At 43.8% G+C, this 23,972-nt stretch overlaps 1 protein-coding gene across 1 annotated transcript in view; it reads left to right on the forward strand.

Moving 5' to 3' along the window:
- The window catches only part of plekha7b (pleckstrin homology domain containing, family A member 7b), a 115,389-nt gene that overhangs the window by 674 nt on the left and 90,743 nt on the right, over positions 1-23,972 (forward strand). The window contains 2 exon segments of the mRNA XM_057319276.1: positions 66-142; positions 325-382. Of these exon segments, the coding sequence (XP_057175259.1) occupies positions 66-142; positions 325-382 (135 nt within the window).

Here is a 23,972-nt window from a genome sequence, read left to right on the forward strand (position 1 = left end):
TTTTTTGAATCGCTTTCACATAATCCGCAGCTTCGGGTCTCGTAACAGGTGTTTCTGTTTTCCAGCGACAAAACTCGCAGCACTACTTGGCTCCATCCCCGCACTGGTGAACCTGTCAACTCTGGACACATGATACGATCAGGTACGGTAATAAACGATGCTTTTTGCTCGTGCGATGTAAACTTCGCATCCAGGGTCGCATTTAAGTGTGCTTAAAGTGAGGAGTGAAAACACGTCCTCTGCATAATTGGTGGGCTACTTTCTGTTTCATTAAAACTTGCGGCGCCTTAAGTCACTTCTGTACAAATATTTCTCTCCCTGCAGATTTACCACGGGGATGGGAAGAGGGCTTCACCGAGGAAGGCGCCAGCTACTTTATAAAGTAAGCGCCAGTAATTTGTGTTTGTCCTTGTAAGACCGCGATGATGCGAGTGCAACTGCAAAGCCCTCCCCACCGAGCGCGCGCTCACGCCCCTCAAACATCCGCTGGCGCTTCACGTGTCAGATAAAGACAGATGCTTGCTGTGAGATTCCAGTCAGATGATTGATATTCATACATATCTTATGCTAAAAGATAGTAAGGACTGAAGGAACGGCATCAGACAATTTGTATCTGTTCATTCAGCCATCCATGACCTCCCTATTTGTTTGAGCTAACGTTAGTCCCCTGCGAGCTAAAGTAGACTGTGTATAATACAAACGATTACACTGCTGTATTCATTTTTCTATATTATATGTCTCCATAGCTATTAGAAAAGGCAACATTTATGAATGTAAAACATCAGTGTGAACAAACTTAGGTAAGAACCTTGTAATGAATCGGAAGTAGCAAGCCTTTAACTTTTTTAACTATATCTGTGCCTGTAATGTACTGTATACGTCATACTGTAATGACTTCTCGCAGGTGATGATATTCATAGGTAGGGAGGAGAGAAAGCGGCCGGCGACAGGGAAAGAAGTGCTCGTGGATCTGCTTGACAAAAAAATCACGAGCTAGGACGTTAATACTTTTAAATAAAAGTGGCAGGAGGAACTTAGAGCAGTTTAAAGTGCTGTGAATACATGTTCGCTTATGCCAGGATTTGCATTAAAAGGTAGCTGATGATAGTGAGCCTTTGTTGAAAAAGTGAATTTACAGTGCATGGTTCATAAATCTGCCCTTCATTTGCTTTATTCATCTGGTCGATCTTTGCCAGGTATGACCAGCTTTGGACCAGCTCATGGTTTTGTAGCATGAATATACAAGATTATCTTGAGCGATTAGGTTTCATAAACTTTGAAGCAGTTTTCTAAATGCTTCCCTATAGATAATGCTGTACAAATGTATTAAATGCGTAAATGAGCCAGCTCAAGCTTTGAAAATGAATTTCCCTTGGAAGCAGTAGATTCTATTTTCAGTATTTCATTTTAAATGTATCCATAACCGATATATAAAGAATATTCCCCTAGTATTGCATTAGTACCACATTGCATTATCACTTTTGTAACGTATCTAGCATCTCTGGTATAGATTTGGTAAGATTCCGAGAATGACTGACTGTGTTTTTTGTTAGCATCAGCACTTTATTCTTTTATAGTGACTTTATCTTTTTACCTTTCTTTGATGGCATTACAGTACATACGTACACTGTATGAATTGAACAAAGAGTGGATAAATGTGGACACAGTTGGCAGAATTTTTCATCATTATCTCTGTAGCAGGGCTGGTTGATTATAGAGCCCGCTACTGTGTAAAGTCGCCCAACATGGGAGCCAGGCAGCCCATTACCTCTCTCTCTCCCCACTTAATGGGGGAAATAAAGGGCACTGCCCAGCAGGAATGGATGGGACTTGCATTAAAATTCTCCTCATGTGCGGCAATGTGCGGGACCTTGTCCCTCCCCATTTAACTGATGTTGTTCCCTGCTGTCTGTACGTATGTATGTGTGTGCCCGTGTGATGACAGAGATGTATGGCACAATCACATACCCAATTCATGGTGACTTGGCTGCCCATAGTCACTTTACCCATTCAGCTTCACTAAATGTAGAAGCAGCAGCCAGAAATATACAATCGTCATTGACGGGTTTTCTGGTCATTTTGTTTTCTGGTTTTATATTTTATGACCTGTTCTATGTGACATTTAGTTGCTACGTATGGACTTGCATTTAAACATTTTCAAAAATCATGTTTTTTATTGTGCATTCCAAGTAATATAAATAAAACTGCAGTTGGGTTGTTTTGTTTAAGTAATAATAACAAGAAAAAATGCAGCTATCCAACAGAAATAAAAACATGATAACATAATAAAAACATGATTTTTACAATTTTTTTAAAATGTTTTGTTTTGCAAATAAACTCATTCATTTGTTTTGCTCATAACTGAAACAAATCCTTTTGCACTCTCTGCTATGTTTATTGAAACTGAAAATGAAAACATTCCATAGTATCCATGTCTATTGGAATTGAGCAAGAATCCCACTGTTTCCATTTGTCTTGCAGTTGTATCTATCCACGTGTTGTAATCAGATAGCACAGATACATCTGTAAGATGACTGCTTAAGATCTGGAAAACATCTGCCGTGTAAAAACGTCTGATAACCCTATTACACAGTTTTACACACATCCTAAATCATAAACATCTTACAGATATGGAATGTTTTGGCAATAAAGCTCTTCTGATTCTGATTCTGATATCGTCTAAATGTCTATATGACATCTGACAGGAAACGTCTTGGAGACGTATTCCAGACGTATTGTATTTGTGCTGTCATGGAACTGTGTCCCTGAATCTGTATTGCAATTGTGAAGGAATACCTTTGTATTTATGTGTGTTATGAATCAGGCCATGCAGTAAATTACTGCTTGGAGTGAAGAAAATGTATATTTGTAGTAGGGGTGTAACGGTTCAAATTGCTCACGGTTCGGTTTGTGTCACGGTTTTAGGGTCACGGTTTCGGTTCAGTTCGGTTTGTGCTATGTTCAGGGAAAAGGGACTACTGACAAATAAAAATAAGAACAAATAATCAAGCTACAAGTAACAGCACCAATCACAAGCAGTAAGTGATTTCCTTGACTTTTAACAGACAGCAGGAATATGCTGCTGTCGCTTTAAGAGGAACGAAACCGATCCAGTACACTGATACTGTACACATGCGTTGTTTTTCGTCTGTTTCATCCGTTCACTTAAGACATAACCTACTATGTTTGTTAAGATACTCGACAAGAGGGGCATGTTGACCTACTTCGTGTGTGAATCTGTCCGTTTAAGCGCTTCAAAGACAACTCAATATTTGCGCCATGTCTGAGACTTTCCTTATGTGCGCTTCGGATCTTCTTACAGCGCGCAAGCGAGTTTTCTTCTGCATCATCTTGCACTTAAATGTTTAAATTGGCAAGGCTTGAATGAGTGTAGTTTAAACAGCAACATGTGCTCTTCAGGTCTCACCTGCACTCGCGCGCTCACAACACCCGGGTGATGAAAGCATAAATGACTGATCATATTACAGCATACGTCAATCCTATTGAAATTTGTCTACATTATTTGGTTTGTTGTAGGTATTAAATGTGTATCCATCGACAGCGTCTGTTTTACGCATTATAATTCCTAACGAACTATATTATAAATGCGTCGTCAGATTTAAGATGAGCTGAACCATTGGTGGAGAACCATGCCGTTATACTCCTAATTTGTAGCATAGTTTCACAATTAGCATTGAAATTTACCTTAAAGCGGCCATTCCCCGTCATGCCAATTTTCAAACTTTAGTTAGTGTGTAATGTTGCTGTTAGAGCATAAACAATATCTGCAAAATGATAAAGCTCAAAGTTCAATGACAAGCGAGATATTGTCTGTAACAGAATTCGTTTTTCAAGGACTACAGAGAACGGCTAGAATCGGACAACAGCCGTTTACTTCCCGGGTAAATGATGTCACTATTCAGAGTTTTTGAATAGCTTCCGCCCAAAGGAATACGTCAAAAACGGGACGATGCCTTCCTAAGAGAAGAGGAAGAGCCGCTGGAGTAGTGTTTGTTTATCAGAGATTGTAAACATTTGACTGAGCTGCGCGCTAAACTACTTTCACTTTCATCACAGTCCTACAGATGGTAATAAGAATTCAGCTACACACATTCTAAGATAACCAACGGTCAAATAACAGCTTCCATGACTTTAACATCGGCTATGAAAGCTGTTCTGTGTAATACACTGATATTGTGTGTGTGTGTGTGTGCGTGTGTGTGTGTGTGTGGGCATACCTGTAAAACACTTCTATGAAACGTCCTTTGAAGTCCTGCTTGCAAATGTCTCCTGGTCAATCTGCTTGTTTTCTTATCCAACTTAGGTTCAATATAAAAAGGCAAAACTAGTAATAAGTTTTGCCCATTGACTTTCCATAGTAGGATTAGTGTTGTTAACCGGTCTGACCCAGTCGGTCCGGTGTCATTTCCCTCGCTATAGTAGGTTAAAAAATTGCGATCTCTAACAAAGATTGAAATTTGCACATGCACTAGCAGACCTCCGTTACACTTCGATCGATCCACATGTGTTTAACTGATGAAGTGAAGTTGACGCCATTGTTATTGTTTATTGCTAAAAGCCAAAGTTTATGAATACACGTGCACTGAGAGGGGGACCGACCAACCACAACACCCTGAGAAGCGGAAGCTCGCTGATATGGTATGGGTTTGACATCTTCGGACACACGCTGTAAGCGGGGAACCAGTCACGACAGACCTGGTCAGCTTTACCAATCAGAGCGTTTCGGAAGGAGGGATTTTATATAGACCGGAAGAAATCCAGTAATTTTGTTAGAAGAGGGACAGCGGTGAACAATAGACTTGAAATATGTGAAATATAAAACGTTTTTTGAAACTAGAAACATGAACATCCATTGTTAAACACCCAAAAAACATAATCAAAGCTTCAAAAACAGCAAAAGAATGGCTCCTTTAAATTTACTGACCAAACAAATGTATGATCCTACAGTGCACAGCTTTTGTGAACTGCTTATTTGAAAAATGTGCACATTCGTGGAGAAAGGTTTGCTAAGACGTTCTGTGTATTACTAAATTGTTTCATTCAAGATAAGTCTCGTATGCCTCACACACAGACACGAAAGGCAACCATCTGCCTATGAGAAAAACATGACAATCACTCAGCTCTCTCAATGCTCTACTCATGTGGCCCATGCAATCTAGAGTGCATTAGTGCCTTGCTCTCTGCTTTGCATCTAAATAGCACTTTATCCCCATAAAGCTGTTTATTTGTTAGTTCAATGCTCTGCTGGTGTCCGACCAGCAAAATGCACACTGACAAAGCTGCTGTAGTGAGAGGGGGTGTTTTAAAGGTCAAAGAAAATGATTTTAGAAATGTGTTATTGCTGACAGTTTTATTGTGGGCCATGTGAAGGGACTCATTGTGATGGGTTTGGCCATGGTCAAATACTGAACAGTGCAGCTCTGAGATTGTAGACAGCTGAGATGTCAGGGCGGTAAAATAATGCACTGATTTGTTGACTAAATGACATTACGTTTCCTGTTTTGATCCTACACGGTGCTGCTGGACAATGTCTTTGTGTATAATTTTGTTTACAGTGTAGAAAGAAAGAATGTTGAAACTAGGGATGTCAAACAATGGTCCCCAATGACTTGACCTGTAATTTTTATTCCTACTATGGAAAGTCAATGGTGACTATTTTTTTGGGGTGAACTATTCCTTTAATCGTGATTAATCACATCCAGAATAAAAGTTTATGTTTACATAATATGTCTGTGTACTGTGCATATTATTTTGTATTTATAAACACACACAAGCATGCATATATTTAAGAAAAATATAAAAATGAATAAACATTTATATAATTTAAATGATTGGTTAATCTAAATAAATACTTTACTAAGTAAATGTTTTCTAAATATGAATATGTGTTTATAAGTACAACATTAATATGCACAGGACGCAAACACATATTATGTAAACACAAACTTTTATTCTGGATGCGATTAATCGTGATTAATAGTTTGACAGCCCTAGTTGAAACAAAAAATGCAGTTCACATTGTTGCCTGTTATCGCCTTTTTAGGTATGGTGAGCGACTGCCCATTTTATGGTTTACATTGTGTTGCTCACTGTTGTTATTTGGTTCAGTTATGCCAAAGAATTTACCATGCACCATTTGCGTCAGGACCCGCACAGGCTGTGAATACTCACTTCATCTCTCCCTTCAGACTTTGTGAGAAAGAGATTATTTCTTTATGTGTGTTGCCATCCTGCTGCAGTTTTATGAATCAACATTCACGACAGGAGACTGTAAATTGTGTACAGTACTACGCTGCTGGATGTTGTTGCCTGTGCATCAGTAGGCAGAGAGAGTGTTCTCAGCCTGTCCTTGAGACAAACCGCTCTCACAGACTCATTATGTGCTGATGTGATTATTATTTTTATTTTATTTTATGATAAACTGCTGTGCATGCTGCGTACTTGATTATTATCCGAAGTATATTTGATATACTGCAGACTCGAATTATGCCAAGCATTTAATATATGTCCCCGAAGAGCATATACGGCTAATGCTTTTATGCCCACATCCACCTGGAATTCATCTTATTAAGAGGTAATAATGGGCAGTAAGGGTCTGAGATGCTCTTGCTTGTGAAACGTTTGTGCAGACACAGAGGCACGTGTTCTCCATCATTGTATGCCATACAATGCATGGTATACGCAAGGGACTGAATCCGGATCCTCAGTTGACCTTTATGTGACTTTACTGGCAGGTTATGACACAGGACAAATAATCTCAGCTCCTGAAAGGTCAGGAATACCTATTGAGCTCTGTGGACATCAGAAACATTTGGCTGAGTCAAGGTGATTCATCTCGGCAGCCTGCATTGGCGTCTCGGCCTCAAGGAGTGAATGGCAGGAGGTCTCAGCAGGCCTCCACTCCCGACCGGACGATCAGACTTGTGAGGAATGGCGTTTGTGTAGAGATGTCCTTTCCACTTTACATCTGTCTCGCTTTAGCAGCTTTTCAAGTGGGTCGAGGGTCAGTGTTGTTCATCAGATTGACAGTTCGTCCTACCTCTCACCACAGGCTCATATTTGCAGGTTCACAGATGAGAGATCTTTACTAGGACTGTTAGGTGACTGTTCTTCGTTGACATATCCTGAGGTCACCTCAGTCGTTGCTGTGGTGATGGTGTATTGGATGGATACATTTTCTTTTTAAATTGCTCAGTAACATGGAATATTATGAAATGTAGGAAATAACACTAACAGACGTGACACGCGGCATTTAGAGAACAACTGGTGTCAAAAAAAACCACAGTAACGGAAAATATAACTTTTCTAACATAGTAACATTGTTTGTGCTGTACAGAAGACAATAATGTGGGTTTGGAATTACACAAGGGTTAAAGGGATAGTTCTCCCAAAAATGAAAATTCTGTCATTTACTTACCCTCATGTCATTTCAAAACTGTATCACTTTCTTTCTTCTGCAGAACACAAAAGAAGATATTTTGAATTATGTTGGTAACCGAACAAATGCGGGACCCTTTGACTTGCATTGGTTTTGTGTCTAGAAGCGAATGGGTACCGCCATTATTCAGTTACCAACATTCTTCAAAATATCTTATTTTGTGTTCTGCAGTCATACAGGTTTGTAATGACAAGAGGGTGAGTAAATGATGACAGAATTTTCATTTTTTGGTGAACTAGCCCTCAAAAGTGAGGACTGTTGCAAAGGTAAATTCAGAGTAAAATACTGTTGTCAAAGTAGGAGAATAAACTTTTTACCACTATAAAAGCTGATGAAGTGACTTGATTATTATTCAGTTGTGCTGAGTCACTTAGTAACTTCAGACTTCAGTCATTGTGATGTGTATGAATTTGCGGGGTAGGCAGTGTTGTAAAAGAGCTCAGAGCTTTAGGTGTGTTTACTGTATAAACTAGAATATTAATATATCAGACAGCTTTTAGTGCTGCAATGACCCTCTTTAAAAACAATGTCCCTTTCATTAACAACAGTTTGCACTGCAGGCTTCAGTTATTTAACTGATAGTTACAGAAGAGTCATTTAACTTAGTCAGTATTGACACCAGTTTATTTGAATTAAAACACGTCTTTAAGTGAACCAATGTTTTCTGTCATTTTTTAAAATTTGATATGGCCTTCACCAGCACTACAGTCCATGGTGACCCTGTTTGTGCATCCCCCCTCCAACCCCCTTTTCTCACTTCACTGCTCATCCAACAGCCTGAGCTCAGGCCAAGGCTGCATGTTGCTGCCGTGACAACAGCCGCTGCTTGTGCAGCAGGTTTTTTTGGAAATAAGAGGAGGCTCGCACAATGGCGGGACTGTTGAGCGTGAGCGGCTGTAGTAAAATCAAACGTATTTACATGTACCTCTATGGAGGAAGAATATGACCTTCTCTTGGGAACGTGTTTTATACATTAGTGAACTGTGTAAATAGTTATATATATATACTGTATATATATTGATATACAGTATATGTAAATGATTGGGTTTGAAAACTCGACCTCTTTCGTTCTTCTGAACACATGTAAAAAGCACATGTGAATTGGCAAACTGTGTTTGTGATAGGGTGAAATGTGGTTCTCCCAGTTTTTCCAACAAATACTTGAAGTCAGCTCGCTCATGAATTTGTGCAATTCTATAGCTCCCCAAAGGCACTAAGGCACAATGCTGTCCTATTGGGACAATATCCTTTTTGTCATTTGGGTTTACACCCCAGTGGAGCTGCTGTGAACGTGTTGTATTTCCATGAGACTGAAGCCCTAAATTGACTGCCTACGGAGAGTCAGATTCCCAAACACCAACTCTTTGGCTCTCTCACAGTCGGACAAATGAAATCTTGGGAAAAATGTAGTATTTCAGATTGTGATTTTTTTTTCTCAGTTGCCCTATTTGCACTATTGCTTTGTTCTTTCCACCCCCACTCTGGTGCACCGACTGGTTCGGTCCTCAGTCTCCTGCAGTTCTCGGAGCACAATGAGTTAATTAACCATGCGGTGTTTCAGTAGAGAGGCAAAACACTTTAAATGTTGATTAAAGAGGATGGATTTCCCTACAGGCACCATCTCCCAGCAATGTCAGCAACTCACATCTATGCTTCACTGTTCTTGTGTGGATGTGTTTTTAAGCTGCCCCATGTCTTTATTTCAGAAGCATAACTCACTCAGCCTGGAAACGACCTTTGACTTCTTACTTTCTGATGGTGTAGAGTCATGCTACATTACCTGCTGTCCCACAACTCTGATATATAGTGGAGATATTGTCCAGGACAGACTACAGCTGTGATTCATATAACACATTGATATGAGGTGAAGTGTCATGTCTGTGATATTAATTACTGCCTTTATGGCCATCCAGGTGTTACAAAAATACAACCCAATTGCATTATCAGGACCGTGTTGTGTTGCCCTGTTAAGTTGTTGAGGAATATCAGAAAACTGGATGGCACGATTGTTATGTTTTTTCACACTTCAGAGTAAATTATATCTGACAATTTATAGGTCAGGGAGTTTATCTATTCTTGACCAGACCTTCTGGGAATTATGAGACGGGAAATCTGACAGGGGAAGTTTTTTAAGTTGATTTATTGATTTGTTATAGGTATTATAGGAATGATTTATTACATGTATTTCTCCTGCAAGAGCAACAGAAATGAGAAAGTGCAGGAGTGTTGAGCACATGCGCATATCCAGGTTTAACCCCAAAGTGCTTTTTAATACCCTTTGTTGGCGTACATGTGTGTTTTGTGCAACACATAATACGTGTGCACATGACCTCAGCGTTTTCACAGTTTTGCATTTCCACAGTCTACACAGAGATGACAATGGTGCCGTTTTCAAAAACTTGCACATTGAAACCCATTTTGTTTCTTATTTTCATGATATGACCCCTATAAGTGTTTCAGCCAGACTTTCTGTGGAAGTACTTAGTCTATGTACACATATTTCTTCCTGTTTGAGTAGTTTTTTGCACTAAACTGGATGAAAGTGTATCCACTTTCAAACAAAGAGTGGAGAAGACATTGTACATAAATTCACTATACTTTTATTACACTGTCAATAAAAGCAAAGAATCACTTGCAAATTGTTGCATCCTGTTCCTCAATTTATCACCAGCCAGATTCAGACACTCTTGAGGGCTTTTCACACTTGAAATCGCTAACCCCGGGTTATTCTAAACCCCAGGTAAACAGAATCCTGGGTTATCTGCTTCACGTTTCACACTGCTTATAATTTACCAGGGGTTAAGAGGTAACCCTGGGTATTCATAACCTGACAATTCACACTGTACATCACTAAACCCTGGGTTAACATTCTTATTAGCGTATTTGCGGTGTCGACAGTAATGATTGGATAAATACTGCAGCGTCAAACTGACAGAATAAAAATAGTGCATGGTCACTTTAAATAACCGAATACCTTGTTGTTCCGCATCTGAGAGAAAATGACGCCTCGCAAAACCTTTTCGGCTGTTTTAAGCATCCTAAGACGTTACTTACTCAAATAAATAAAAAACTCAAAGGATTGTTTTCACAGCGCATGGAGTTTCTGTGACTGTGCACAGCTTGTGAAATGATGTAAGCGCTGTTCAGTTTTTGATTGGGTGTCTGTTGCTAAGCGTCTGGTCGTATCATTCTACCCCCGCTTCGTTTCACACTGCACACGTTTGGCACCGCAATGCAGGATTAACCCTGCAAAAGCGGTGCTAACCGTGCTTCAAAATTACAAGTGTGAAACGTTCGTTTACCCGGGGTTAAAAGCGGGGTTTAGAATGAAGATAACTCGGGGTTAAGCACAGTGCGAAAAGCCATTTTTAGAATAATTTCTTTATTTTGTATGTGTATACGATTTTGTGGTGGCTGAGTAGGCTTTTGCCAGACCAGCGTGTTAACAAGACCTTTTCTCCCTTTGTCATAAATGTTACATGTGCCTGTGACCTTTTTGTGTCTCTTTCATTGAACCATGTTGGTTTGCTTTGTATAATCCCCAGTTGTGATTGGCAGATTTTGTAGACAGCCTCAGGAGTGGTTGTGTTCTGTCACAGTGTGTCAAAATATTGCAGAGTAAGCTTAACATTGCAAGAATTACAGCCGCAAGTAGTACGTGCCTCTCCTTAGCTCACATTAGTCAGCTGTATCATTACTCCGGGCTACATGTTAACTTCAGTTAGTTTAATGTTATACCGGGGTGTCATCATGAGTAGTTCTGTTGAGATCTCAGATGTTTCTCAGAATTTTGATGAGGCATTATGAGCATATTTGTGCTCTCTCTCTCTCTCTTTTACGCTCTTTATCCGAAGAGAATAAGGGATGAAGTGATTATGCTGCAGTTTTCAGTGAGGCGAGAGCCTTTTGCTGTGATGGGATTGCCTAATGTTTTCCTGTTGCAGTGGGGGCTGTAACGCAGTGGAGCCGCAGTGGACCGAACTGCTCGTGAGAAAAAGAGAATGCTCCTTTTGAACTACCTGCAGCATGAATCATTTATCTTGTGGAAATCATGTTATTTGTATCTCACCGGCAGCAGCGTGTGGTCTTGCTTGCGAGTCCAGCCATAACTGATCGCCCTGAGCACTGCAGGCTTGCATAACTCTGAATTAAAGAACAGGCTTCCTTTTCCATTTATTAGCTGGAATTTGACATGAATTGGCAACACCTCTTAGGATTTTGAATAGGAATTTCAGTTGGAATGACAAGAAGGGGAATTTACTGCATTGAAATTTAAAGGAATTAAACACTACAGAAATCGAAACATTTTGATCATTATATGTATATAGCACGTGTCTTTATTTTCATAATAAAGACAATTTTTTCCATATTGCATCAAGAATTGATCACCACATTGTTTTAAAAACACCAATAACACCAATATTTAAATTAATATTTAAATAACCAATAATTTATTGAATATAGAATGTATTAAGAAGTGTTTATCCAATATGGCTCATGAAATAAAAAAATATTCACATATATAATAAAATATATGTCAAACTTTGTTTAACGTTTATTAAGTAATTTTTCAAAGAGCCCCATAAACTTTGTGTATGACAGGGCTGTTTAACGATTAATTGTGATTAATCACATCCAGAATAAAAGTTTACATGTGTTTGTGCACTGTGCATATATATTAAAATTAAATTTAAACATTTATTACATTTTATATTTAATATTTTTCTTAAATATATATGTGCTTATAAACAGAAAATTAATACACACATTGCACAGATTATAAACACAAACTTTTAAAGTTTTTGCACATACAGTCCGAAATTTTCGTATGCGTATTCGTATTTGGCGCTCGTTTGTACGGTGTCTCTGAATGGTTAAAAAAGGCCACTCAAAATGCTTGACGGATGCGAAAAATGCAGAAAATCGATTTTTTTTATGACGGACGAAAATATCGGAGGCAGTGTGTAAATGTGATTGACACAACGTGAGGTCGTATTTATTTTTTAACGTGCGGAAATTTCGGTCGCAAATTTCGGACTCAATGTGCAATGGGCTTTATTCTGGATGTGATTAATCGCAATTAATCATTGAACAGTCCTTGTGTATGATAATATGTTTAAAAAGTTTTGGAATTATCATTTTAATTAAATTTCTTTCATTTTAATTTCAATTTAAAATTCTGCATCCTGCTTGCACTTTAAAACAAAGAAATTGACTTTAACGTGCACACCTGCTGGGAGTCCAGTTGAAGTGACTTGCCCGAGGGCAGCTGTTAGCCAGATCTGATCTGACCCGGAACACGGAAGACTATTTGTGCTCATTTGCCACTTACAACTGTTGTATTGTATATAAAAGACATCCGTATTGTCCAGATCTGTTACTTCCTGTGAGAAAGAAGCAGGCGCCAGATACAGAGTGCCATGGTACACATCTGACATGATAGATGAAGACATGGCAGGCTAAAAACACATTGTTTGTGTCGATTCAGACAAATGGGACTGGGTGTAATAACAGAGCATTGGCAGGAGGAGAGAACAGAGGGAAAACAACGAGGGAATTGAATAGAGGGCACAGTGGCTGCCTGTGTTGGGCACTATGTCAGAGGGGCCATTCAAAGCCAGCCACAATTTGACTTGTGATATTTAACCCTGGAGCCTGCGGTGCACTTGTTAACATTTACGGCTGGGATGTAGTGATGACTGCACTACATGAGGGAATTTGCAGACCTCAGAGACAGTAAACATAGGGTCCTGCTGGGGAGCAGAGATGCCAGGGTCACCAGTGACATGGGTACTTGCTGCAGTTGCCTGCCTTTGGGCCGTGTGACCAAGCAGGATGGTTGTCGTGAGAAGAAACAGATTGAACTGGAAACTATCAGGGAGGAAGAGGATGAAACTGCGTCTTTTGCGGAGAGGTAATGTCAATGTGTATATATCTCAGTGACCTCTATAATACTTTTCTTTAGCTTAGTTGGATAGGAGTATAAAGCTTGCAATTGCAAGATCATGGGAAAATATCAGTTTACTTGTTTTATACTCAGGGACAAAGTAAACAGGGTCTTGAAAACTGAGGACATAAGATCAGACTTAAACTAGTTTGGCTGGGTCTTCTCTTAAGTTTATAGTGAACATTAAGAATTGTAAATATTCTATTTCTCCCTTCAGTCATTCACAGAGAACAGAAGAATTTCAGTAGATGCACCTGAGATCAAGTCAATACTTGAATAAAACATCACTAGTACGAACTCAAATGACTCTCAGTAAATTAGCTCAGTAAACTTTACCTCTGGGTTGTGATGTGCACCTTAAAGCGGCCCTAACACACGCGGTTTCTGCCAATCTCATATTAATCTTGAGTACCTATAGAGTAGTATTGCATACTTCGTATCTTCAAAGAGTATTTAGTTTGATCACATTTATAAAAGATAGATACAGCTGTACGATTATTTCTGAAAGCATACGGCGCGTGTGGGGGGGGGGTAGGCTGAACTAAAGCACGTGCGCACCCATTGCCAACAAAACACAGACATCAGTTTCACTCACCGCATGCGGTTCATGTCCGGCATCTTTTAGCGCTGGGACGGCTCCATATATCAGTTCAAATGATCTCCAAATCCAGCGTTATATCCATCATTTATATAACACTCATCACCCAAATGCAGTGAACAAACAAACACCTGAACTTCGCGAACGTATGCTCTCTCTCTCTCTCCTGCACACAAGTGAAAGTGACGTCTGCGCATGCTCCTTCTCCTGCTCTCCTTGCTGCCGCGAGGGCGTGCCGCGTGCTTTTCCGGGAGAATTGTCCAATAAGGGACTAAGAAAAATAGTTACGAAACAGTTTTATATGTTCGAAAAAAACTTTCCGAAACTTGTACGATCGCTGGGGGAGTGTATCGAGCACAGAAATACTACGTAATACGCCCAACTCGTTTTTTTGACAAGTTGACCACGTTAAGCATGAGAAGACAGCACGTTTAACATTGTAAAGAAGTCAGAATGCATGACACACCGTTGCAGCACCCCTTTAAAATCCAAATGCTGGAGAGTGCTGATATAATTGTACACAGATGACAGGTGTCCTGCAACATTTTGTCAGAACAGATTCAGCTTATCAACACGACTGCAGAGCTGCGGTTTTCTTCTGCCCTCGTGTTATACAATAAAGGGCGAACTGAGAGGACATGAGCATGTAAACAATGTCTTTTCTCTTCTGCAGACGTTAGACTGTGGGTTTAAGAATGAGGAGTTAGGTTCTTCAGACTATGAATCTGGCCTGCTTTTCTGAATAGAAAGGAAATTCCAATGGCTAATACTTAGGATTTTTGGATGATCTTCACAGTCCCACATATTTATATACATGTTTTGTCTGTCATTTTTTATCTTCTTATACCCTGTACTGTATATATGTGTAGACCTTTATCCACATAGACCTAGGGGTGTGCAAATGAATTAAATGGTTAGTTCACCAAAAAATGCTAAAACCTTTTTTATCATTTACTCATCATGTCGTTCCAAACCTGTATTCTTTCTTCTGCAGAACACAAAAGAAGATATTTTGAAGAACTTTGGTAAACAAACAACATTGGCCCCCATTGACTTCTATTGAATGAACACAAAACCACTGCTCCACAGAAGAAAGAGACACATACAGATTTTGAAGGACATGAGAATTAATAAATGATGAGACTGTTTTAAAGGGTGAACTGTCCCTTTAACAAAATGAAAATAAATATTTCAAGAAGTCAATACACTCTTTTACAATGGTACAGACCACTATTAGTCTTTTTTTAATACTACTGATGAAAACAGCGTATGTGTAATTAGTCTAAATCATAGACTCTCTCAAGAGAATGTATTATCTGTTGAGGCAGGTGAATGTGGTATTGCTTTCTTAGGAAGATCATCCATCCAGAACAAACATTCATTTCCTTTTGCAGGAAGTCATGGTATTTATCCAACTAACGTTTTAGAAAGCAATATTCCTGCAACTAAGTCATTGTTCAGTCAGGCCTTTACCGCTTTGTGTATCGCTGTGTCCTATGTGCTGGAGTGACTTGAAGACATGATTTAAAGAGTCTTTTCTGGCAGTGTGCTGTGGAAAACCACAACCTCTCTCTGAAAGGGTCAGATAATTGATTCTAGGAAGCTGAGAGGACAACATGAACCAATCAGCTTTAACAGAACAGTTATGCTGAGTCGACAATATTCCTTCTCTAAACGAGAAACACATCACCTCCTCAAAAGGTTGAGAAAAGTTGGATAGCTCGTCCTATCATCTTTGATGTGCATGTTAAATATTCTTGTTCAATCCGATTTGTAACTGTCAGATCCATCAGTGTGTGTTAAAGTTGTCTAGACACACAACCCCTCTTATGTCCCAGTTTCATATTCCACTAATGCCTTTGCTATCCACATGTTTGCTTGCTAGAATGCTGATCAGTCCTTTTGTACAGTAGCTGTTGTGTCTTTAGGATAACGTATTACTTATCGCTGCTGTTCTTCTGAAACCTTGTATCTCCATATTTCATGATTTTTATTTTTTGCCATGAATCATTATTGTTAGTCACATTTTATGTGTATCTGTGGGTTTTGCATATATCTAAAAAGGTATTAAAAAGGTCTTGTCAACTTTGACAATTCAGTATGTAATCGTTTAAAAAGTATTTTTTTCCGTTCCTGAAAAACAGCGATTTTGGACATCCGAGGTTTCGGAAGAACAGCGACGATATATTTTCATTTTTAATTTTTGAAATTTAAAATTGTCATTGGTGCAAGTGTGTTCTGGGTGGTTGCTAGTTTGTTTTGGTTATTGGCCAAGTTAACAGCCCCTATGACTCAAATTCATTGTAAGTATATGGGAAGTTGTCCACCTCGCAAGCGTTATAAACTAGGAAAAGAATTCCCATGACTTAATTATACATCATGTTTATAGCACACATTGAACCGGATGAGTTACATGCCAAAGATGGTTCAGAATGGTAACACGAGCAAAAGTAAAACATGCTTGCCTTTGCAGGCACTACTAATAAAATACATTTTTTCAGGTTGATTTATTAAATCTCAGACAGAATATTTTTTCATCCTTACGCTTTTGGGGGAAAAGCTATTTATCATTGCTATTGTACAATTGTACCCACAAAGCATGTCTTTGAAATACAATATTTATAATTTATGATTTCAGAATACACTTCTTTATAAGAGAGAGTTGGGTAAATATTTTGGTTTATAAATGAATAAATGAATGAAGCATTTATATGGCACTTTGCTGTGTATTCCTGTACACCCAAAGCGCTTTACAATCATATAAGGGGAGTCTCTCCTCAACCACAGTGTGCAGCATCCACCTGGTTTATTGTAATGTATCATCCTCATGCATTTCTGTGTAATCTTCTATCATTGTGCTGCTCATTTTACATCAACTGTACCGTTGCGTACTAAAGTAAACATTATCCATACTCATGGTACTGGATACTAGAACAATCTGTAACGATGGCATTGATTCCTTCACTTTATTATGTGCCTAATAATAGTCAGGCAATGTCTTGAGCTTCCTCAGGTCCACCGGCATTAACACACACATGCATTCTTAAATCATTCTGCCAGGACTGATTACTGGACAAATAGCCGAGAGCACCATTTACAGCAGTTACCCACCTCGCCCACATTAAAGTCTGGATGAAATATCTACCTTGAGAGGATGAAGTTATCTCTGATCCTCTGACTCAATGATCCTCTGGTGGTCTGGAACAGCATGAGATCTGCGGTGAGGAATACAGCAACATTGTGCTCTGCTCAGAACAGCCACCAGGGAATGCTGTTGAATCTTTGACTTTCATAGGTCACATGTGGCTCTGGAGAGGGACGGGTTTGTTGTTTCTGTTGAATGGGCCGTATCTCATTCAGTAATTAAATGGACAGCTTGCATAGGGTTTGGCAAGCTGCTCGTTTTGCTTTGGCCTTGCTCGTTTATAAATTATATCCAATTTACTGAATTCAACATAGAGTAAGCCTGTGTTGAAGTGCTTTCCCTTATCATATAAAAAATGTGAACTCGTATAATATTGTTCTCTCTGCCTCTTTGTTTGTGTCTCGTAATGTTTACATGACCGTTTGACTTGTGGTTTGGTGCAGTGATGCATTTTTAAAGGGCTTATATAGGTTTCAGGTTGGCAATGCAATAACATAATACATAAACACATTACATTGTTATTGTGTTAGTGTAGAATTTTTCAAAACCGTGACATCTATTCTTCATTGGGTTCTCTGCCGTCTGACTTTGAATAAAATGATCTTAAAATAGTTTACATTTTGACCCGTTGACCCATTGCTACAATGCAGTTTGTTTTATCAGACTTGCTTTGAATTGTGATTTTTTTCCCCACAAATGTTAATGTGAAATTTTACACTGCAAAATAAAAACAAATATTTCTTACATAGTATCTTCGTCTTATTTTACAATACAAATGTGACACTGGATCACAAAACCAGTCTTAAGCAGCACAGGAGCATTTTCAGTAAAAGCCAAAAAACATTGTATGGCTCAAAATTATGGATTTCCCTTTCTGTCGGTCTCTCGACGTTGTGTCGAGCCGACAGATGGGGTTCGCTCTTGAGAACCTATCAACTTCTGACTAGTTTAGAAAAGGCCAATGAAATTGGCGAATTAAATTTGCATGCCGGACTCCGCCCCCGGAAATCCGGGTATAAAAGGGAGATGGCGTGCTGCATTTATTCACCTTTTTGTTCTTCGGAGCCTTCACACTGATCGACTTCGAGACTTCAAACTGTACGCCGAATTACTGCTGGAATCTTATGACGTGGTGCAGCGGACTGGCCCTTCCTGCAGCAACTTCCCCTGGGCGTCTCGGCAGTTCCAGAAGTTTTTTTTTTCTCTTAAAGAGCAAATTTCTCCAGCGTGGCATGTCCCACTGTTCTCATGGGTGCAATACACTCATCGAGGAGGGGGACGGACACAATGTCTGCTTCCAGTACGCTGGGGAAGACGTTGTGGATACGTCCTGCCCACACTGCGGGCGGTTGACGATTCAGACGTTGCGTCTCGGGTTTGCCACCTCGTCTGCTCCCCGTTCCGTGACGGCAGGACTACGGCCCTGCCATCCGCTACGGCAAGCAGCGAGGGTGATATGAGGATCACTGTGAGCGTTAATCCGCCAGCCACCGGCTCACGAACCATTCGCACCTCGTCTCGCTCGTCTGACCGTTCCCCAGGAGACGGTCCCACCGTCTTGTTCCTCAACCACTTATTCGGAAACGGTGCGTGATAATGATGAGATGTCCCTTGCAGCATCGGGGGGTGACGTACTGCCATCCGACTCCGACGATTCCTCGGAGCTCCCTCCCTCAGGGGTTCGAGCCCAGGAAGAAGCGGACGTCGAAATGTCAGCCATGCTTTCCCTGGCCGCCGTGAGCATTGGGTCTCCCAGCGCTCGCGGCTGGTTACATGGTGCCTCGGGCTTGAGCGCGGCTCCAAGCCGCGCCCGCCCCCAGTGCCGTGTTTACCGGAAGTGCATGAGGAACTTAGTAAGACCTGGAACGCCCCCTCTCCGGCACGTTCACGTCTAACAAGTTCTGTCACCCTCTCTTCCCTCGAGGGTGAGGCAGCTAGAGGATACATCGATGTCCCCCAGGTGGAGTGTGCTGCCGTGGTGCACTCATGCCCGCAGGCGGCGGCCACCTGGGGGGCTTGACCTAGACTCCCGTCCAAAGCATGTAGGGTCTCGGCATCTCTCGTGTCGAGAGCTTACATTGCGGCGGACCAAGCTGCCTCCTCTCTCCACGCTATGGCTCCTGCCAGGCCAAGGCATTGAGAGAGCCCCACGAGGGTAAGACTGACCCAGCGCTTATGCAGGAACTCTGCGCCGCCACCGACCTCGCTCTATGGGCGACCAGGGTGACCGCGCGGGCCCTGGGTCGGGCGATGTCCACACTTGTGGTCCATGAGATACACCTCTGGACGAACCTTGCACAGATGAGTAATACCGAGAAGGTCCGCTTTCTTGACGCACCCATCTCGCAGGGGGCTGTTTGGTGATTCTGTCGACCCGCAGTTCGCGACTGGAAAGAAGCAGACAGAGGATATCAATCATATCCTCCCGCGCCGCGACTCGGCCGCCTCGGCCGTCGAGTCCCGTGCACCGTCTGCTTCCCAGCAGCCCTGGTCCTCTTCGACGCCCTCCGGCTCTGGCGCCCCCCACTCAGGCGGCCCCCCGGAAGAGACATCGAAGAGGAGACCATCGCCCTGTCAGCAGCCGCAGCGAAAGCAGCGGCCCTCATGGGAAGACCCCGGGGAGATCTAGAATATCATCGGGCCCGACCCCAGCCATTCCACGCTGGGTGGTCGATCCGGGACGGTTCCTGCCCCGTCCCAACGGCCTACTCTCTTAAGAGTCCTCTCTCTCTGGGTGTTTATCACAGCCACTCTCACCCTCTACTCTCCCCTCAGGGAGAGAGGTGTGCGGGTACTAACTATCTCGATGACTGGCTCATCTAGGCACACTCGTGAGATCTGTTGTGTACACACAGGGACCTAGTGCTCCTGCACCTAGATCGGTTGGGACCACAGGTCAACCAAGAAAATAGCAAGCTCTCCCCTGTGCAGAACATCCTCTTTCTCGGTATGGAACTCGACTCTGTCTCCATGACAGCGTGACTGACTCAGAGCACGCTCAGTCAGTGTTGAACTGCCTGAAACACTTCAGGCAGTCAGCGGTCCCCATGAAACTTTCAGAGGCTCCTGGGCACATGGCATCCTCGGTGGGGGTGGTCCCCATCGGGTCGATGCACATGCGACCGCTCCAACACTGGCTACAGAGTCGGGTTCCCTGGAGAGCGTGGCACACCGGCATCAGGCGTATGGTCATCACGCCTTTCTGCCGACGCACCCTGACCCCCTGGTCCTCAATGACCTTCTTGCGGACAGGGTCCACCTAGGGCAGGTGTCAAGGCACGTCGTGGTGACGACGGATGCCTCCCTGCAGGGTTGGGGTGCCGTGTGCAACGGGCACGCAGTGTTGGGGCGGTTGACGGGCCCCCGCCTGCGTTGGGCATATCAACTGCCTAGAGTTGTTGGCTGTGCTACTTGCACTGAAGAGGTTGCAACCTCTCGTGCAGGGCAAGCACGTGTTGGTCCACGTGCTGGTATATCAATCGTCAGGGTGGCATTCGCTCATGGCAGCTAACACGACTCGCCCGATGCCTCCTCCTCTGGAGTCAGCAGGTGATCAGCTCCCTGCGAGCCATACACATCCCTGGCGACCTGAACCAGACAGCCGATGCGCGCTCTCGTCAGTCGACGCCTCGCGGAGAGTGGCGACTCCATCTCCGCGAAGTCCAGCTCATGTGGGAGCAGTTCGGCAAGGCACAGGTGGACCTGTTTGCCTCCCCGGACTCCTCCCATTGCCCGCTTTGGTACTCCCTGACCGAGGGACCCCTCGGCACGGATGCCCTAGCGCACAGCTGGCCGCATGACAAGCAGAAGTACGCCTTCCCCCCAGTGAGCCTCATTGCACAGGTCTTGTGCAAGGTCAGGGAAGAGGAGCATCAAGTGTTACTCGTTGCGCCACACTGGCCCAACTGGACTTGGTTCTCGGAGCTAATGCTCTTGACGACAGCTACCCCCTGGCCGATTCCCCTGACGAAGGACCTGCTTTCCCAGGGGAAGGGCACGTTATGGCATCCCAGGCCAGACCTCTGGAACCTCCATGTCTGGCCCCTGGACGGGACGAGGAGATCCTGAGTGGTCTGCCCCCGGCGGTGGTAGCTACCATTTCTCAGGCTAGGGCACCTGCCACTAGGCGACTGTACGCCTACTAGTGGCGCCTCTTCTCGACCTGGTGTGCTTCTCGAGGAGAAGACCCACGGAGTTGTGCGATCGGGTCCGTGCTGTCCTTCCTACAAGAGAGACTCGAGACTAACCTCTCCCCCTCCACACTGAAAGTGTATGTAGCCGCCATTGCTGCTCATCACAACTCAGTTGCTGGGAAGTCTCTAGGGCAGCACGACCTGGTCATTAGATTCCTAAGGGGTGCGAGGAGGTGTAACCCGCCTCTTCCGCACTCCATACCCTCTTGGGACCTGGATGTAGCCCTGTCAGGTCTCACTAGGTCCCCCTTCGAGCCCCTATGGGATGCCTCTCTTCCTCATCTCACGATGAAGATGGTTCTCCTTATGGCGCTCGCCTCCATCAAGAGGGTAGGGGATCTACAGGCTTTCTCCATGTCCCCTGACTGCCTAGAATTCGGACCCAGGGATTCTCACGTTATCCTGAGACCTCGGCCCGGCTACATGCCCAAGGTTCCCACCGCTCCCTTTCGGGACCAGGTGGTGAACTTACAGGCGCTCCCCACTGGGGAGGAAGACCCAACCCCGTCCGTGTTGTGTCCAGTACGCGCACTGCGCCTCTACTTAGACCTCACACAGAGCTTCAGGAGCTCGGATCAGCTCTTTGTCTGTTTCAGAGGTCAGCAGCAGGGGAGAGCTGTCTCCAAGCAGAGGTTGGCCCACTGGATTGTGGACGCTGTCAAGGCAGTTTACCAATCCCTAAATCGCCCGTGCCCCCTAGGAGTGAGGGCCCACTCCACCCGGGGTGTAGCCTCCTCTTGGGCTTTGACACGGGGGGCCTCTCTCGCAGACATTTGCAGAGCTGCGGGTTGGGCTACACCCAACACCTTCGCGAGGTTTTACAACCTCCGCGTAGAGCCGGTGTCAGCCTGCGTCCTGAATGGCCACATGTAGGACCGGCAACTGGTAGGGTGTACGCCTTTTTGGTTCTTTTCCCCCTCTCTCGAGTGGGTCAGTATACCGTTCAGCCTCCCTTCTTTCCCCACTGGGCGAAGAACAGGCACTCCATCCATCACTAAGCAAGCACCTTCTGGGGCGGGCTGGGCAGAGTAGCCCTGCCCCTTTGGCCGGGTATCTCCGGAGTTATTCGCAACATAGCTCTAACCGGACCTAGTGCTACCAGACGTTGCAACCCCCAGTAGGGCGGTTCCGTCTGATGTATCTTCATGCTGGTTCCCACCTTGGTAACCCATGACCTCCCCGGGTGGACCTCCACCTCGCGGTTTACTCTTCAGCCGCACTTTCTTCCCATGAGTTCTCCCCCATCGGTGAGACCATGTTGGTATCTCCACTAGACTCCTCCCTGCGGTAGTAAGTGGTTTCTGTAGCGCATCCCCCACTTGAGGAAGTTGCGCTTACCCAGTGGCCTTACGGTTCCGGGCGGCTTCTCGCTGTTAGAGAAACAAGGCCGCCGCCTGTGAGGCCGAAGGTAGGGGCCTTCCCACCTTTCTAGAAAGCTCTGGGACCCCCTACCTACCCACTGGTAGGTTACAATTTCACGGTAGCGCTCAAGGCTGACACGCCCAGGCCAGTCACCGTCGCTTCGTTGAGATTGTGACAGGGCACAGTGTTATGGCGTTTTCCATTGGAACCCCATCTGTCGGTTCGACACAACGTCGAGAGACCGACAGAAAGGGAACGTCTCGGTTAACCTCGGTTCCCTGATGGAGGGAACGAGACGTTGTGTCCTCTTGCCACAACACGTGCTGTCCTCTGCAGCAGTCGTGAGAGGTCTCAGGCTCCTCAGAACTAAGGTGAATGAATGATGCACGCCGTCTCCCTTTTATACCCGGATTTCCGGGGCGGAGTCCGGCATGCAAATTTCATTTGCCAATTTTCATTGGCCTTTTCTAAGTAGTCGGAAGCGATTGATTCTCAGGGACGAACCCCATCTGTCAGTTCGACACAACGTCTCGTTCCCTCCATCAGGGAACCGAGGTTACAAACGTAACCGAGACGTTTCCTCTCTCTCTGGGTTACCACAGCCGCTCCCACCCTCTGCACGATGGTGGACGGCAAACTCGAAGTTGCGTCATGGCGAAGCGCAATGTCGAGTATAAACACCAGCCCTCAGCACTCTCAGTCAGACAGTGCGTTGAGCTGCGCAGTCGCCAGGCAGGAAAAACAGCAGAGCCGATATCCTCGTACTGCTAGCCATCGAACCACCCCCCGGGGGGACGATGAAAAAGATCGTACCTTTAGTCCCCGTCTCATTTCTGGGAGCCTGTCTGGCTTCCCAGGCTGTCAGGCTGGCTAGGGAAGATGATCCGTCTCGGCTACGCGATCCAGTCGCCTCACGCACGCCAAGTTTCAGGGCATCCGATATACCTCAGTCAGAGGCTAGGATGTTCCCGTACTTCGGGCTGAGGTCGCCACCCTTCTGGTGAAGGGAGTGATCGAGCCCGTCTCACCAGCCGAGATGTTCAACTGGTTTTACAGCCTGTACTTCATTGTCCCCAAGAAAGGCGGGGGGTTGCGCCCTATCTTGGGTCTGTGTGTTCTGAACAGGCACCTACACAATAGCTGCCTTTCAGGTTGATCACGCAGACTTGATCACGGTTGATCACGGACACCCTCCGTGTCCACAGATTGCCTAGAACTCGGGGCCGGGATTCTCACGTTATCTTGAGACCCCGCCCCGGCTACATGCC

This window comes from Triplophysa rosa, linkage group LG1, assembly GCF_024868665.1.
Source record: "Triplophysa rosa linkage group LG1, Trosa_1v2, whole genome shotgun sequence".
In the NCBI taxonomy this organism is placed as follows: domain Eukaryota; kingdom Metazoa; phylum Chordata; class Actinopteri; order Cypriniformes; family Nemacheilidae; genus Triplophysa; species Triplophysa rosa.